The 17,119-nt window shown below is 38.8% G+C and overlaps 1 protein-coding gene across 1 annotated transcript in view; it reads left to right on the forward strand.

The window, feature by feature from the left end:
• The first annotated feature begins 1,178 nt into the window (after positions 1–1,178).
• Positions 1,179–17,119, forward strand: part of AKAP9 (A-kinase anchoring protein 9) — a 140,347-nt gene continuing 124,406 nt past the window's right edge. The window contains exon 1 of the mRNA XM_060157011.1: positions 1,179–1,433. Coding sequence (XP_060012994.1) covers positions 1,386–1,433 — 48 coding nt within the window. The 5' untranslated portion in view covers positions 1,179–1,385. The remainder of the gene's footprint in view (positions 1,434–17,119) is intronic.

Here is a 17,119-nt window from a genome sequence, read left to right on the forward strand (position 1 = left end):
AACCTGAGAAATCAAAAAGCGTAGTTAGTTCATACCAGGAATGAATTTGAGAGTATGATGATGGGGAAGAAGAAGGAAGTAATGAGGGAACAGATGAAAATAAAGAAAAGAAAGTCATGCTAAATTTATTAAAATGCCTCAGTTCAATCCAACAAGTGTTTATTGTGTGCAAAGCATTACGCTGGTCTTTTTAGTAATGCCAAGATGAGCGAGACAGTGTTTGCCATTAAGGAGGCAGGAGTATGAGGTGAATTAAGAATGGCCACAAATTATTAAAATATCATGCAGAGTACATAAGGGAAATACAAGGAGAAAGAAAACTGACATTAAGGATGTTTTAATATGCCAGGGGCAGTCACATGTTAACACATATATTAACAAGCCTTCCAAAACTTCCAGGTAAGCTACAGGAGGATAGGTAACTTGTTCAAGATCATTTAAGCTAGACTGTCTATATTGGCTTCGTCTTCAACCCAGGTTCCAAAGCCTAGGCTCCTTTCAGAACACCATAGTTAAGGGGAAGCTCTGAGGAGGGGTGGGAGAGGATTGTTAGGCTGGAAGTAACAAAGAGATCAGAAAAGTTGTCCCGGACGGCGCGTGAGGTGGGCCTTGAAGATGAACCGGAGACTGGGCAGCCCCGTGGGAGGAAAAGGGAGGAGCTTTCTGCTATGGAAGGAGTGAGGGCTACTGGCTGCTCTCCCAATCCTCCGGGTTGAGCAGTCGTCCAATAGGTCCCCTCCCCGCCCCCCATCTTTTCCTTTGGGGTTTTTCATTGTTCACCAATTTCACCTTTAGGGACCTGTGTTTTCTTTTTTCCCTTGAAATTTTAAACATCTCCATGTTTTAAAAGCGACCAGAGTCCCTTGTACGGTGGTGGGGGTCCGACCGGCGCCCCTGGCGCACCCCCTCTCTCCCACCTCCTCAGCCAGGCCGCCACCTGGGGAGTGGCGTTAGTCCCCGGGGAAGGGGGCTCTCTCCCACCGGATTCTCGCCTGTGGGCGCAGACGTCTGAGGCCGGCTTGGGGCAGCCCCCGCGGCGGCGCGCGTGGTTGGCGAGGGCGGGGCGGGGTGGGGCGGGACCGCTGGCGCACCTGCCCTGAGCGGCCGGGCTCGTGGCGGCTGCGCGGACAACGTCCCCCTCCTTCCCGTCCCGCCGTGTGTTTACGTGGAGACGAAGATGGCGGCGGCGGTGACTACGCTACCCGTGCGGCCGAAGACGGTCAGCCAGTGAGCGCCGAGACTGGTTCCACTCGAGCGGGGGGGAGCGCCTGGCCCAGCCCTGCTCCTAGGGCCACGGAGCTTGCGGTCGCATCCCCGTGTGAACCGACCTTTCCTTTCTGTCCCGACCCCCTGCCTGTCTTCCCCCAGCCTTCCCCGCAGACGCTATGGAGGACGAAGAGAGACAGAAGAAGCTGGAGGCTGGCAAAGCCAAGGTAAGAGAGCTGGAGGCCGCCCGGCCTGCGCTGGGAGGCGGTGGCTGGGAAGGGTTGGGGAGGGGGCCTGGGAAGCGGAGATCTTAGCAGCTCTGGTGCGTCGCCTGGGGAGGGAGGTGCTGCAGGGTCTGCGTTTTCCCCTCGCCTTCTCTCCCTTTTCTAACTGAAAAAACCTGGTGATAAACTACCTAACGGATACTTCCGTGATGATTGGGTGCTGTGGCTCCTTTCTCGTGAATGCCCAAATATTAAAAATCTCTCTTTTACTGTATTGCCATAAGCTGATATTTATTGCTTTTAAATCTACAGCGTTTCGCTTTTTTAGGGAGTTTTCTGGGTTGTGCAGGCATTGTGCTTTTCAGGGTGGGGATTTGGGGCCTTTCTTTATTCGGTAGGGGATTTGTACGCTCATCATCAGCTTGGCTTTCTTAGGTGGCACGCTGGCACTCTTGGGTGTGTGATTGGCCTGTGACAGCTGCCTCAGCCGTGGCTTGAGAGTGCCACAAGTGCCAGCTGTGAACTTCGCTTTAGGGCCGTTTTTAGAAGCATGGCTTTGTATGTTTGTGTTTGGAGGTCTTTGTCATGGCATGCGCTTTGTATTGTGTGGAATGTTAATGCAGTATGTGAATGGAACTCCTGGGAACGCAAGGTTCCATATGCTAAGCAACACCTATAGAATTCCTGCTTTAAACAATTGAATTGTTTTATATATCTTGTTGAGTCCCAATGTGTGTATGAAAAAACCTGTAAAGCAAACAATGCAAAAGGTATTATTCACTGGGTTTCATGAAAAATTTAACAGACAAAATATAAATTAAATAGAATATTTCTTTGAAAAATTACATGTTTGAACATATTTTTTGTCTGGCCTCAAAGGCTCCCTTCCTCCCGATAATGAAATTACCGTTTTTAGACTATATTTTGGCTTATTAGAGATCAGTGTTAGTAACCATACTTGCACCTCAATTAAATTATAATATAGTTAACTGTTTCTTCTCTCTTCCTCACCTTCTCCTTCCTCCAAATAAATAAACGAGACTGGGTCTGTGATTTCAGTAATCACTGAAGGGCCATACTGCAGAGATACAGTGGTAGATGCTTAGCACGAGTCTTAAATTAATATAAACATATGAACTAGCTTCATATTATCTAAGGTCAAAGTGTAAGTGCTTGTATGTTATCGGGTAGATTATTACTTTAGGATCTATACATGGAAGGAAAAGGGTATCGAGGCATCTTTAGAAGCCCAAAGTTGCTTACATTTCTGCAGTCTGAGGGTCTGAGTGTGATCTGTGAATCCAAGACAGTGGAGGTAAAGTGTGTACCCCCTTCCAAAAGCATCGAAGTTCTGTTCTAATTAGACATTTTGTTTGTCTGTTTGTTACCTGAGAATTTTTACTGTCTCCAGAAGTATCCTTCCTAAGTATATGTGAAGCAGTCCAAAAAACATAGTTTACTTTGGACAACAGATTTCATAATAGAGGATTTATTTAAATTGCTTTGATTTGGCAAAAAAGAATTCTAGTTTCTTTGTGTGTATGTGTGTTTTTTGTCTTTCAAAATTCTGCCTATGGGATAAAAATCTCCTTTTAACATTCACTTTTATTGTAGAAGATTATCTTCTAGACTAGCTCCCAATTTTTCCAGTCAGAAATAAATCTGTGAGACATGTAAGGCAAGATACATTTGCTGGAGCATTGGCGACACAATATAAAAACACAGGAACAAACTTCAAAGACAATATTAGGAGAATCGTTTTCTAAACTATATTAGTGTGATGGAATATTATTCAGCTGTTAAGGTTATGAAGACTGATAGGAACATGGAAAATAGAGTGAAAACAGCATCATCAAAAATAGTGTAGACATTACTTCATTTGTATAAATGTGTGCTTTTAGATTAGGACTTAAAAACTTTGGATTGTAAGTGTAAGGTCGTTCAGCAAACCTGTATCGAACTGCTGTTTTATACCAAGAGCCAGAGATAACAGAGGTGGTGATAGTCTCTGATTTCATGTTGCTCAAAGTTTAGTGGGACGGACAGACACTGGGTAATAAGTAGAATGAGAGAGATGGTATAGTAGGATATTGGGCGAATTTTTTCATTTGGTAAAATGTGTTAAATGTTGCTACCTCGTTTTTAAGACTGTTTTACAAAGAAAGCTCTTGATACTGATGTTAATGCAGTCTAGCATAATATCTATCAGATAGTGAGTACTCAGTAAATATTTGCTTAGTGAATTAATGAGCAGAATGACTATGAATTGTTAATGGGTGCTACTTTACTAGCATGTTGTAATTTAATAACAGTATTCCAGAATTCTCTTAATTGGAAGTATCTTATTGCTGGCATTAGAAATCTCTTAAAATCATCATTTCTAAAACTTATTCAGACACTTGGTTCTCTAAATGTCTTGTTTGTTCATTGGACTTAAATATTGTATTTGATAGTCTAGTTTTACAAACCACAACTTGTAAATTTTTTACTTGGTTTTTGGTAAGCTGTTCATTGGAAAACTTCCTTCCTTGCTCCATCTCCTGTGCCTCCTCCCCTAACTTGCTGTTTTAGATTTGCTGTGACTAGAGAACCCAGTAACTGAGCTTGATACAGTGGTTTGTAATAACCAAGCATTGATGGAGCCTGGTGAATGGGCTTTATGACAGTTTAGTTCTTCTGCTACCTGTTGGTTTTTTCGTTTGCTGTTGGGTCCTCAGCTACTTCCTCAGTGTTGATGTAGTAAGAAGCCTGACCCGTGGAGATGTGAGACATTACTGCATTAAGTAAATATTTTCAGAGCTGGGCTTCCCTGGTGGCGTAGTGGTTGAGAGTCCGCCTGCCGATGCAGGTTCGTGCCCCGGTCCGGGAAGATCCCACATGCCGCGGAGCGGCTGGGCCTGTGAGCCATGGCCGCTGAGCCTGCATGTCCGGAGCCTGTGCTCCGCAACGGGAGAGGCCACAACAGTGAGAGGCCCGCGTACGGCAAAAAAAAAAAAAAAATTTCAGAGCTGGGCTAACACCCCTGCAAGGTGCTGACAGGGACGGTACTACGTAGGCTGTCCTTGTGTTGATCCAAACTATTCTAACTTCACTTTAAATGACTTCATTTTTTCCCAAGTAAAATTATTTACAATATTATGTAAAGAAAGTATTGTAATATTAGCTAACAAAATTAGAGGACAGTTATGTATTTAGTATAAAATTACTTCTGCAAATTCACCTTAGGTATACTTTTTAACATTCTACTAATGTAGTAGAATTCAGTAAAACCAAAGTTTTTAATCAACTATTCAGCATTTTATATAATTGGCATTATTTGTTGAATAATTATTAAAAATTTTTGCCTATTGCATTCAGTAAATACTAATCATATGATTTTTATTTGTTTAATGAGCATTTTCAGTTTGGAAAGTAGTGCCAATTGTATGCAAAAAAGGACGGTGCTCTGTGCAACCTTTATATTAGGTTATTGATAACAGGACTTTTCAATTACTTTTTCCACTCAGGTAGACAAAGTTAGTTATGGTGTACAATTGTTCTTTGCATATTTCAGACACAGTGCTCCACCACTAAGAAAGTTGCTCTCCCTCCTTGTTTCTTTTAAACTTTCTAGATTTTAATTCTTATATGTGACATAGCTTGCTTAGCTTTCAAAGTAGATACAGGAGTTTGATACCTTCAACATTTATTGCAACAGTGGTGCATTGTCTGTGACTTAAAAACTAATTAATGAACTTTAGGCTTTGTTGGAAAAAAAACAAAGCAAAACATGATTTTTAGATTATGAGCTTTAAGAGAGAATATGGAGGAAAGAATGGGCAGAACAGGTTTCTTGAAGTATATATTGAAGAAAGGTTTTTAAGGCCATTCCAAGAAGTGGCAGGAACAGGGATAGAGAAGTGGTTGGGTAAAAAAGATCCTTAAGATCCAGTGCAAATGAAGCAACTGACAAAGGATTAATCTCCAAAATTTATAAGCAGCTCATGCAGCTCAATAACAAAAAAACAAACAATCCAATCCAAAAATGGGCAGAAGACCTAAATAGACATTTCTCCAAAGAAGATATACAGACTGCCAACAAACACATGAAAGAATGCTCAACATCATTAATCATTAGAGAAATGCAAATCAAAACTACAATGAGATATCATCTCATACCAGTCAGAATGGCCATCATCAAAAAATCTAGAAACAATAAATGCTGGAGAGGGTGTGGAGAAAAGGGAACACTGTTGCACAGCTGGTAGGAATGTGAATTGGTACAGCCACTATGGAGAACAGTATGGAGTTTCCTTAAAAAACTACAAATAGAAGTACCATATGACCCAGCAATCCCACTACTGGGCATATACCCTGAGAAAACCATAATTCAAAAAGAGTCATGTACCAAAATGTTCATTGCAGCTCTATTTACAATAGCCCGGAGACAGAAACAACCTAAGTGTCCATCATTGGATGAATGGATGAAGAAGATGTGGCACATATATACAATGGAATATTACTCAGCCATAAAAAGAAACGAAATTGAGTTATTTGTAGTGAGGTGGATAGACCTAGAGTCTGTCATACAGAGTGAAGTAAGTCAGAAAGAGAAGGACAAATACCATATGCTAACACATATATATGGAAGTTAAGAAAAAATAAATGTCATGAAGAACCTAGGAGTAAGACAGGAATAAAGACACAGACCTACTAGAGAATGGACTTGAGGATATGGGGAGGGGGAGGGTAAGCTGTGACAAAGCGAGAGAGTGGCATGGACACATATACACTACCAAATGTAAGGTAGATAGCTAGTGGGAAGCAGCTGCATAGCACAGGGAGATCAGCTCGGTGCTTTGTGACCACCTAGAGGGGTGGGTTAGGGAGGGTGGGAGGGAGGGAGACGCAAGAGGGAAGAGATATGGGAACATATGTATATGTATAACTGATTCACTTTGTTATAAAGCAGAAACTAACACACCATTGTAAAGCAATTATACTCCAATAAAGATGTTAAAAAAAAAAAAATAAGATCCAATGAAGAGAGGTTTGGCAAGGAGGTCTGTGGTGTCCTGTCAGTGAAACTGAAAGTCGAATGAGCACATGGAAAAGAGGAAGTGAAAAAGATAGGACATATCCAAGTGACTGGAATATGACAAGATTGGGGCAAAAATTATTTTCAAACAAAACACCTCTTATTTTTATATATAAAAAAGTCTGTCGTAAGAACTAAACTGTGACCGTAAAATGTTTATCTGTTATAGGCTACTGATTATTGAAATGTAAGTGAATTTCTTCTAATATGGAAGCTAAAAAAGGTTCTCATGGTAAATTGTTAAACATTAAATGGTAAGGAACATTATTTATATTTATTTCTCAATTCATTTCCATTGAAATTGGACATCTTATTGCCTTAGTTAGCATCTCTTTAAAAAGTTTAATTTGGAAAGCTTCAGAATTTTTTAAAGTTTCTTTATAAACTTATAAAGGTTGTTTTACATCTGGGGCATGGCATCTATTCTATGTGTATATGCTATTTGTCGTACAAGAACGGGCACTAGGTCTTTGGAGACATTTACTGGCTTATTTGTTCAACTAACAGTTTTGAACGCCTACAACTGCAGCTATGGACTTTTACTTGGCAAGCACTTATTTAAATTATCATGAAGTCTGTGCCTTATTGTCTGTGGGAATCCTGTCACAGTCCATGACTCTTAGCAGGTGTTTTGAAGAATAAATGCGGTGATGGTTGAGAGCTTTTTGAGTTCTTCTTGTGCTAGATATAAAGAATCTATGATTTTTTAATTTTTACTTGAGGTGGAAGTCATATAAAAATTAACCATCTTAAAACAATTCAGAGGCATAACAGTTCAGCGTTGTACAACCACTTCTATCTAGTTCTGAAACATTTTTATCATCCCAGAGTAAAGCCCTGTATCCATTAAGAAGATACTCTTCATTCCCTACTTCCCCCAGCCTCTAGCAACCACCAGTCTGCTTTCTGTTTCTATCGGTTTACCTATTCTACATATTTCATATAAATGTAATCATATACTGTTTGACCCTTAATGTCTGGTTTTTTTTTCACTTAGTATAATGTTTTTAAGGTTCATCAGTGTTATAGTATGCATCAGTTCTTCATTTCCTTTTATGGCTGAATAATATTTTGTTGTATGTATATACCACATTTTGTTTATTTATTCATTGATGGGCATTTGAGTTGTTTCTACCTTATGGCTTTTGTGAATAGTGCTGCTTAGTATTTGAGTACCAGTTTTCATTTCCCTTGGGTCTATATCTAGGAGTAGAATTTCTGGATCATATGGTAATTCAGTGTTTTTTGAGGAACCACCAAACTTTTTCCATAGTGCCTGTATCTATTCCCACCAGCAGTGTATGAGGGTTCTAATTTCTCCATATCCTCACCAACACTTATTGTTTTCCATTTTTTTAAGTATATTTGTTTTATTTTTATTTTTGGCCGTGTTGTGTCTTCGTTGCTGCGCGCGGGCTTTCTCTAGTTGGAGCAAGCGGGGGCTACTCTTCATTGCGGTGCGGGGGCTACTCTTCATTGCGGTGCATGGGCATCTCATTGCGGTGGCTTCTTGTTGCAGAGCACAGGCTCTAGTTGCGTGGGCTTCAGTAGTTGTGGCATGTGGGCTCAGTAGTTGTGGCTCGCGAGCTCTAGAGTGCAGGCTCAGTAGTGGTGGCACACAGGCTTAGTTGCTCCGTGGCATGTGGGATCTTCCCGGACCCAGGCTCCAACCCGCGTCCTCTGCATTGGCGGGCAGATTCTTAACCACTGTGCCAGCAGTGAAGCTCCTCTATTTTTTTAAAATTATAGCTATTCTAGTGGGTGGGAAGTGGTATCTCATTTTGCTTTTGCGCTTTAATTTCCTAATGACTAAGGATGTTGAACATCTTTACATGTGCTTATTGGCCATTTGTCTGTCTTTGGAGAAATGTCTATTCAAGTCCTTTGCCCATTTTTTAATTCTGTTGTTACCAACTTCTTTTACATAATATTACTGACTATTACTTATTATATTTATCTTACATATATATTTATATACTGAGAGGGAGAGAGAGGGAGAAACATGCAGTCAGACAGGTGATGGAGAGAGGTAGAGAGAGATACACGTCTCCATAGGATCATCTTCCATCTTTTTTTTAGGCCTTCTGGGCTATGCCAAAATTTAAACTGTTCCTTCCTTTGCATAAGTTCCTGGTAGTTTGATTAGAGCATAATGCTAAAGTTTGAATTCTGTGTGGGCCAGTGAGTCATTTCATTCCATAGCCAGTTGTTTTACAAGTGCATGCAGCTGGTTCCAGAGGCACCTATTGGGTTTTTTGCTTGACCATTACCAATCCATTTTCACTATGGGAAAAAAACCCTAATCTTCTTTAGTAACAAAAAGACCTGCCATTTTCATATGTGAACACAATAGATCTGTACAGATATTTTACTGGTGTAACATACTTTTCTTGTCATGTTGACTCCCCTTTTACTTCTAGAGTTTTTGTGGTCATGGTCACCAAAATATAACTTAGGATACTTAATGCTCATCTAGGTACACTGCATAAAGCTGTGGTCGATTTGCATGTGGATTTAATGCTGTTAAAAACAGAATTGTTCCAGAAGTGGTTTTGCCTAAGTTATTTATTTAAATCTATAGATTCTTTTGTACCATGAAAAATTCCTTCATTCTCTTTGTTTCATGAACAGTGTGGTGTTTGTTTTCAGTTGCCATCAGGGTTATGATTCTTACTGTGGTTTGCTGTTCACTGAGATTCTTATGTGGTCTAAAAGTTTCTCTGTAAGTCTAACTTTTTTTTCCTTTTAAGAAATCATTTCTTAAAGCCCCCAAATTTACTTCTTTTCTTGTAAGAGGTCATTTCTCAAAGCCCCCCAAATTATTAATTTTCACTAGTAAGAACTATACTAAACTATTCAAAATCCTAATCTATAAAGATTTGAATTTATAAATTGTATTAATTGAATAGGTTCTCTGGTTACAGAGCTATGAAAAACTAACAGGGTGTAAAGTCTAGAATCTCTTTCCTTCTTTTTCTTGATACTGAACACACAAAATTAGTAAACAAAATTCCTTGTTTGCTAGGGCTCATTCATTGTGGACTCTGATTAGACTGTATTTATTCCTCAAGGGTCTCACTTTTTCAAGTTGATACTGCCTTATTGTTTCCCCAGGGAAGATAGGAACAGGGACCAGTTATAACTAAAAATATTCTTCAGATTTATGAAAAAGCAAGTTTAATGTATGAAAGTGTGTAAGAGGATGCAGGGGAAAGAGATGCAGGGATTTGCGATGGGCATGGGGCAGTGATCTGAGTTAATTACTACACCACTTATGGTCTGTTGACTGTGTATGTATAAGTTGATTTCTAAAGTCAAATAAATAAGTAGATGCTGTAAAGGGCAAAGTATTAGAAAATGTGTAAAACCTGCATTAGCAAATATTTGCTGGGAGTTTATATATGAAATAATAGGTTTTAGCTGAAAGTTATAGAAACTTTTCAAAGATAACTTAAAATATTGGGACTATTTTAATGTACAACCATCTATATTTGCCAAACTGATATTTAATTTTTAATTTGTATAAATTCCTCTTCTAATGAAAATATATGTCTGAGCATTTCTACTCCCTTTAACAAGAGAACTCTCACTTTTCCATTTTAACCAATAGCAATTTTTAGTAAAGTTTGAGAAAAAGAGAAGATAGTAATTTGGGATTTTTTTTTTAGGTGAGAAGAATATATATATATTTTTTAATTAAAAGGGTGAAATGCAGTATAAGTAATTTTAATAGGCATTGGTGTTTTAGTCTTATGACAGGAGTCTATATAGTCTTTTTTTCCCTCTGTGATTTGGATTTAAAATTTTTAATGTTTGGGACTTCCCCAGTGGCGCAGTGGTTAAGAATCTGCCTGCCAATGCAGGGGACACGGGTTCGATCCCTGGTCCAGGAAGATCCCACGTGCCACAGAGCAACTAAGCCTGTGTGCCACAACTACTGAGCCTGTGCTCTAGAGCCCGTGAGCCACAACTACTGAGCCCGTGTGCCATAACTACTGAAGCCTGTGTGCCCTAGAGCCCATGCACCACAACTACTGAGCCCACATGCTACAACTACTGAAACTCGCATGCTCCAGGGCCCACGTGCTGCACCTACCGAGCCAGCGTGCTGCAGCTACTGAAGCCTGCACGCCTAGAGCCCATGCTCCGCAACAAGAGAAGCCACTGCAGTGAGAAGCCCGGGCACCGCAAGGAAGAGTAGCTCCGGCTCACCACAACTAGAGAAAGCCCACGCGCAGCAAAGAAGACCCAATGCAGCCAAAAATAAATAAATAAATAAAATTTTAATGTTCTTGTTTTCTGTCTTATGTGCCATCATATTTTTGAGGCTCAGTAGTTTATACCTATTGAGAAAGCATCTCAGTTGAAAACTAAAACACTTTGAATTATTCTGCAATTATCTTCCTGTATCCTGTGTACTCATAACCCAATCCCATTAATTGTTTTTTATTCAAAATTTGTCTTCTACTTAGCCTTTTTCTTCCCATTCTAACACCACAACCCAATAGGCCCACATTATCTGACTTTCTATTTGGTTTCCGGGAGTTACTCTCCTTTACCTTTCAGAGCCAACCAATCGCCACATTCTGCTGATTTTACCTTCTAAATATTTCTTGATTTATCCCCACTTCTGTTTCTACCTCATTGTCTTTCACTTGGACAGTGGGAAGGTTGACAGTGGAAGATAGAAGAGTATGAATTTGTGATGATAGTAGCTACCGATTTTTGAGCACTTTCTAATGCTAGGCATTATGCTAAGCGTTTTACATTCATTTTCTTATTTAATCCTTATAACTATTCTAACAGCTGTGGATACTGTTTCTATCCCTATTTCATAGGTGGGAAAACTAGAAAGGTTAAGTAATTTGCACAAAGTCATGGTGGCAGAACAAGGATTCAAACCCACTCTGACCCAAGAGATTGTGTTCTTAACTTCAGCCCTGCACTGGCTAAACAGTGATCCTTGATCACTGTTTAGGAGGTAAGATTGAGAGGCCTTGATAATTGTTGTAAAGGGTAAGAGAGATGCTATGATCTGAATGTTCATTTCCCCCTAGAAATCATACGTAGCGATCGTACCACCCAAGGTGATTGTATTAGGAGGTGGCACCTTTGGGAAATGACTAAGTCATGAGGGCAGAGCCCTCATAAATGGGATTACTGCTCTTACAAAAGAGAGATTCCTTGCCCCCTTCACCATGTGAGGCTATAGCAAAACGATGGCCATCTGTGAACTAGAAAGTGGGCTCTCACCAGGCACCAGATCTGCTGGTTCCCTGATCTTGGACTTACAGCCTCCAGAACTGTGAGAAATAGATTTCTGATGTTTATATGCCACCCAGTCTATGATATTTTGTTATAGCAGCCCAAACAGACTAAGATAAGAGAAGACTCTAGTTTTCTGACTTGAGCAACTTAAGGTATGTAGGTGCTGGTCTCTGAGATAGGGGAACATGGACAAATTTGGGGGAAAAGAGGATTTGAGTGAAATGGGTCTCTGAGATAGGAAATGTGGGCATTTTTGGAGGGTAACAAATATTTTAGTAAGATGAAGATGACTTTTGTTTTGGATACATTGAGTCAGAGGATATCCTAGAAGAGTGGCCCAGTGTAAAACTGAATATGAGTCTGTTCCTTTAGAAGGCCATGCTAGAGAAATATTTGGTTTAAAGATACTGGCTGACACTCTGGGAGTGGGGAGTTCACTCAAGATGACGACTAAATGGGATACTGAGAGTTGAATTCTGTGGAAACACCCATGTTTAAAAAACAGGTGGAGAAGTATCTGCAAAGAATATTGGATACAAACTATTTACAAAGCTAGGAGATGATGATGTCTGTGAGACTAAGGGAAGAGTTTCAACTAAGGAGTGGCCACTTGTCAAAAATGAGAAATCAAGTATGATGGAGACTTGAAAAGTGACCTTGAGCTTTAGCAACAGTTGGTGAGAAAGGGAAGCAAAGAATTCAGATTACTGTGGGATGGAGAATGAATGTGAATCAGGAAAGGGTGGTGAATGCTACCTACTTTTTCAAAGATTTTTTTGTGAAAAGCAGTATAATAGTAGTGGATATGAGCTTGGACTAGACGAGACAGTCTGGGATCAAATTCTGGCTCTGCAGTTTATTAGCTTTGTGACTTTAGGCAAGTTGCTTAAACTTCTCAGTACTTCTGTTTCCCATCTGGAAAATGAGAAAAATAATAGTACCTGCCTTGGGGTTGTTGTGAGGATTCAGCTAATACATATAAAGCTCTTAGAAGATTGTCAGATTAAAAAACTTTTCAAGAAGTATTAGCCATCATCATCATTATTCTCATGCTGGAAAACTAGATTGGGGAAATAGGCTGGGATCAGATAATGAGGAGCCATATGTGTTAGTTGAGACAGTATGGATTTTATCCGAAAAGTAGCCAAAAACTGTCAAAGAATGTATATTTGACATGTTTAACCTTTGAAAAGGGTTACTGTTTTCCAAAAAAGATATCCCATATTCAGGTAGGTATGCTGCCACCAGGTGGCAGGTATATGTTATTGCTATATAGATGAAGCAGTGAAAACATGAGTAGTTGTTTTTTTTTTAATATAAAATATTGAGTGATTCAAATAGCTAAATGGAAGCACCCTACTTCTAGCAGGGCACTTTGTTCCCAAAAAACTGATTAGTTAAGTGAAGGAGAGAAAAAGAGCGTTATAGTAAAGATAGAGAGATTTCAAAGGAAGCTAAGAGAAGTATAGTTGGGCCTCATGGGAAACAGAACAGGCATTTGGAACCAATGCCATTCTCTCTATCATCCCTTATTTCACTTTCACAATATCTGATGCTCCTCTCTTTGCAGGTCAGCTTCTTTTGCTTGTACATCAGTTTGCACATGACCAAAAATTAAGGATGAATCCCCAAATTTGTTCTATTCAATGGAATTGTTTCCCACTGTAGACGCTTAAAAAAAAAAAAGAAGGGGGAGAGAAAAATTATTTAAATAGTGCAAGCAAATCAATTCATAGAGTAAGCATCTAGCTTAGTGGTTCCCAAACTTTGCTGCACATTAGAAGCCTCTGGAAAGCTTTAAACAATTTCAAAGCCTAAGTCACACTCCAACCCCAAATCAGAAAGTCTGAGGTGTGATCCAGGACTCACTTTTTTTTTTTTTTTTTTTTTTTTTTTTTGTGGTACGCGGGCCTCTCACTGTTGTGGCCTCTCCCGTTGCGGAGCACAGGCTCCGGATGCTCAGGCTCAGCGGCCATGGCTCACGGGCCCAGCCACTCCGCGGCATGTGGGACCTTCCCGGACCGGGGCACGAACCCATGTCCCCTGCATCAGCGGGCGGACTCTCAACCACTGCGCCACCAGGGAAGTCCATGACTCACTACATTTTAAAGATCCTCAATGTGCAGTAAAGTTTGGGACCCACTGACATAGCTAATTTGTGTGATTCTGCAAAACTAGGTGATTATACATCATGAACTCTTATATGCCAGCTACTTTACTTGGTGTGCAACTAAAGAAGTAAGGATGATTTCGTCAGAAGGAAAACTGGCTGTGCTGAATACACAAAAAGTATTTTAGTCTGCAACATGACTAGTAGGTTGATAACATAAATGTACTTTATGGGTGAGTTTAGGGATATTTATATGATTATTGCATCATGCACTGATTTTCAAATCCTTCAATAAGATTCATCTCCCCTCTGTTACTTTCTGGATATCTTTTCTAACTCTTTGTTCCCTAATTCCAAGAGAAGAATCTAATCAACTGCCTCTTTTCTCATCAGACTAGACTGAGAGGAGCAGCTGGGGTGTCCTGTATGGTAGGAGCTATGAGCACTGGCCAGTTTCCTCAGCATGAAGTTCTAAATACATACTTCAAAAATACTTAAATATGTTTCACCTGCAAAAGAATACATATAAATTATATAGATAAGAAAAATGATTTTTAAAAAATGACCTCTATGCCTGTCACCCAGTTTAAGAAATATACACATTCAAATACATTTGAAACCTTTCCCAATCTAATCCCACCCCCTCTCTACCTAAGGTAACTACAATTCTGAATTCTCTTTATCAGTGCCTTGCTTTTCTGTACCACATATGTTTACATAATATATTAGTTTTGCTGTTTTTGAACTTAATGGTATCATATTATAAGCAGTATTTAATGATTTTCTTTTTGTTCAGTATTATGTAAAGATGTTCACACCTGCATACAATTCCATTATAGGAATTTACCTCATTTAGCATTCTCATATAAATGAGCATTTGGGTTGTTTCCAGTTTTTCTGTTACAAACACTGGTGCTGTGTTAACTTTTGCCCATTTTCCGATGCATATGCCCAAGGCCTAGCGGTGTGCAGAGATCATAATCCCATGGTCCCTCAGTCCTCGGGGAGTAGTGAGTGTGTTGTGTTGTGGAATGAGATAGGAAGAGGAAGCAAAACCAAAGCCAACTGATATTTATGTCTTTATTATACACCCAGTTTCATCACAAATGATCTCTGACAGATCATTGGAGCTGTTGATGGGCACTGGATATCTGACAGGATGGGCCATTGAAGTGACCAGATATAGCAGTTCTTTTATTTTTTAAGTCGATATTTCCTGCAAAAAAAAATGCATATAAGAGAGAATAATATTCTATTATCTGTGGCTTATAAGTGAACAAACCTCAGATAATAAGCTGGCATGTATTTTTGCTCCTGAGGGTGATAGCATCTGTTACAGATATACCTTGTTTTAGGATTCTCCTTTACATGAACTGCTATTTATTTGTTTATTTTTGATGAGATTAAGCTTTATACTATGCAGAAACTAGATAAGGTTGGGGCAAAGTGCCATTGTTCTCACCGTTCAGTGTTAGCAGTAAATGAGGTGACAGTGAAATGAAACAGAAGTTGGTGGCATCTGAACAGTGAGGTGTAATAATCTGTCACTGTTAGCAGTTATGCTTATGGGATGTCTGGAGAGGGTGTCTGGAGAGGCTGATGAAAGAGGCCAGGCCCCAAGACAGCATAATTCCTGGGACTTCTGCCTTATTTCTGTCTTTTGGGATGAGATTTTTGGTAGATGTGTAGTTGTATTATATCCTTTTAAAAATAGTGATATTAACATATGGGCCCATAGTTTTATTAGTGAATATTCTTTACAGATCTTTGGGGGAGGGAGGGAGGCAGTGAAAATCTCTCAGAAAAGAAAACAATTACCCATACTCTCATAACCTACAAGTAATCACTATTAACAGTTTGTTCATTCTTTGTTTCTATGTATATTTTTAAACTTAGCTTGAATCATACTCTGCATGCAGTTTTGGTCTCTTTTCTCCCCCAGCTTTATGTTGAGAGCATTTTCCCACATTAAATTTTTTTTGAAAACATTATCTTTGACAGGTACATAATATTACATAGTATGGTTGTATAGTAATGTAACCATGGACCTGATTTATCATTTTAGGTTTTTTTTTAGAAACTATACAGGTATTCTGAAGTTCTGAGGAATAAGCCTAAAACTATTGCTTATGGTTCCTGTTTTCTGTAAAAAAAAAAAAAATTATCTTTTTTTTCACTCAGCAAATTTTTATTGAGAACCTATATGCAGGCACTATTCGAGACTTAAGAGTATTAAATAGGCTTTGATTTTGATTAAAAATCCCTGCCCTCCTGGAGCATCTCTTCTAGTTATTTGTTCTACAATAATAATTTGACTTCATATACTTCTTATAGTAACATGAGCCTAAAACAGTATTTTGATAATTTTATATACTTAGAACTGATTTTTTCTAAACACTATACTATAATCATTCCACTTTGTATTCTGTATGTTTTTTCATTTGGTATCATTTCATAATTGATACTATTTATTGAACTGTTTTTTCAAGCAACAGTTAAAAAGGAACTTTTATAATGTAGAATTCTAGTTTTTCTTCTACATAATTAAGTGAGAGTATGGGGAAGAAAAAGTGAAAGAAACAGTTGAAAAAAACTTTTCCAATTTAAGCATTAAAAGCTGGAAGAAATTTTATTTATTGATTGACATATAGTTGATCTACAATATTATATTATTTTCAAGTGTACAACATAGAGATTTAATATTTTTATAGGTTATACTCCATTTAAAGTTATTATAAAATATAGGCTATATTCCCTGTGCTGTACAGTATATCCTTGTACCTTACTTATAATATTTTATACATAGTAGTTTGTACCTCTTAATCCCCTACCACTATATCTTGCCTCTTGCCCCACTGGTAACCACTAGTGTGTTCTCTATATCTGAGTCTGTTTCTGTTTTGTTATATTCATTTGTTTGTTCTGTTTTTTAGATTCCACATATAAGAGAAAACATACAGTATTTGTCTTTCTCTGTCTGACTTATTTCAGTAAGCATAAAACCTTCTGGTCCATCCATGTTGATACAAATGGCAGAAGTTCGTTCTTCTTTATGTCTGAGTAATATTCCATTGTATGTATACCACATTTTCTTTATTCATTCATCTGTTGATGGACGCTTAGGTTGCTTCCATATGTTGGCTATTGTAAATAATGCTACTGTGAACATTGGGGTGCATGTATCTTTTTGAATTACTGTTTTTGTTTTCTTCAGATATATCACCTAAGAATGGA

This window comes from Lagenorhynchus albirostris, chromosome 8, assembly GCF_949774975.1.
Source record: "Lagenorhynchus albirostris chromosome 8, mLagAlb1.1, whole genome shotgun sequence".
Lineage (NCBI taxonomy): Eukaryota > Metazoa > Chordata > Mammalia > Artiodactyla > Delphinidae > Lagenorhynchus > Lagenorhynchus albirostris.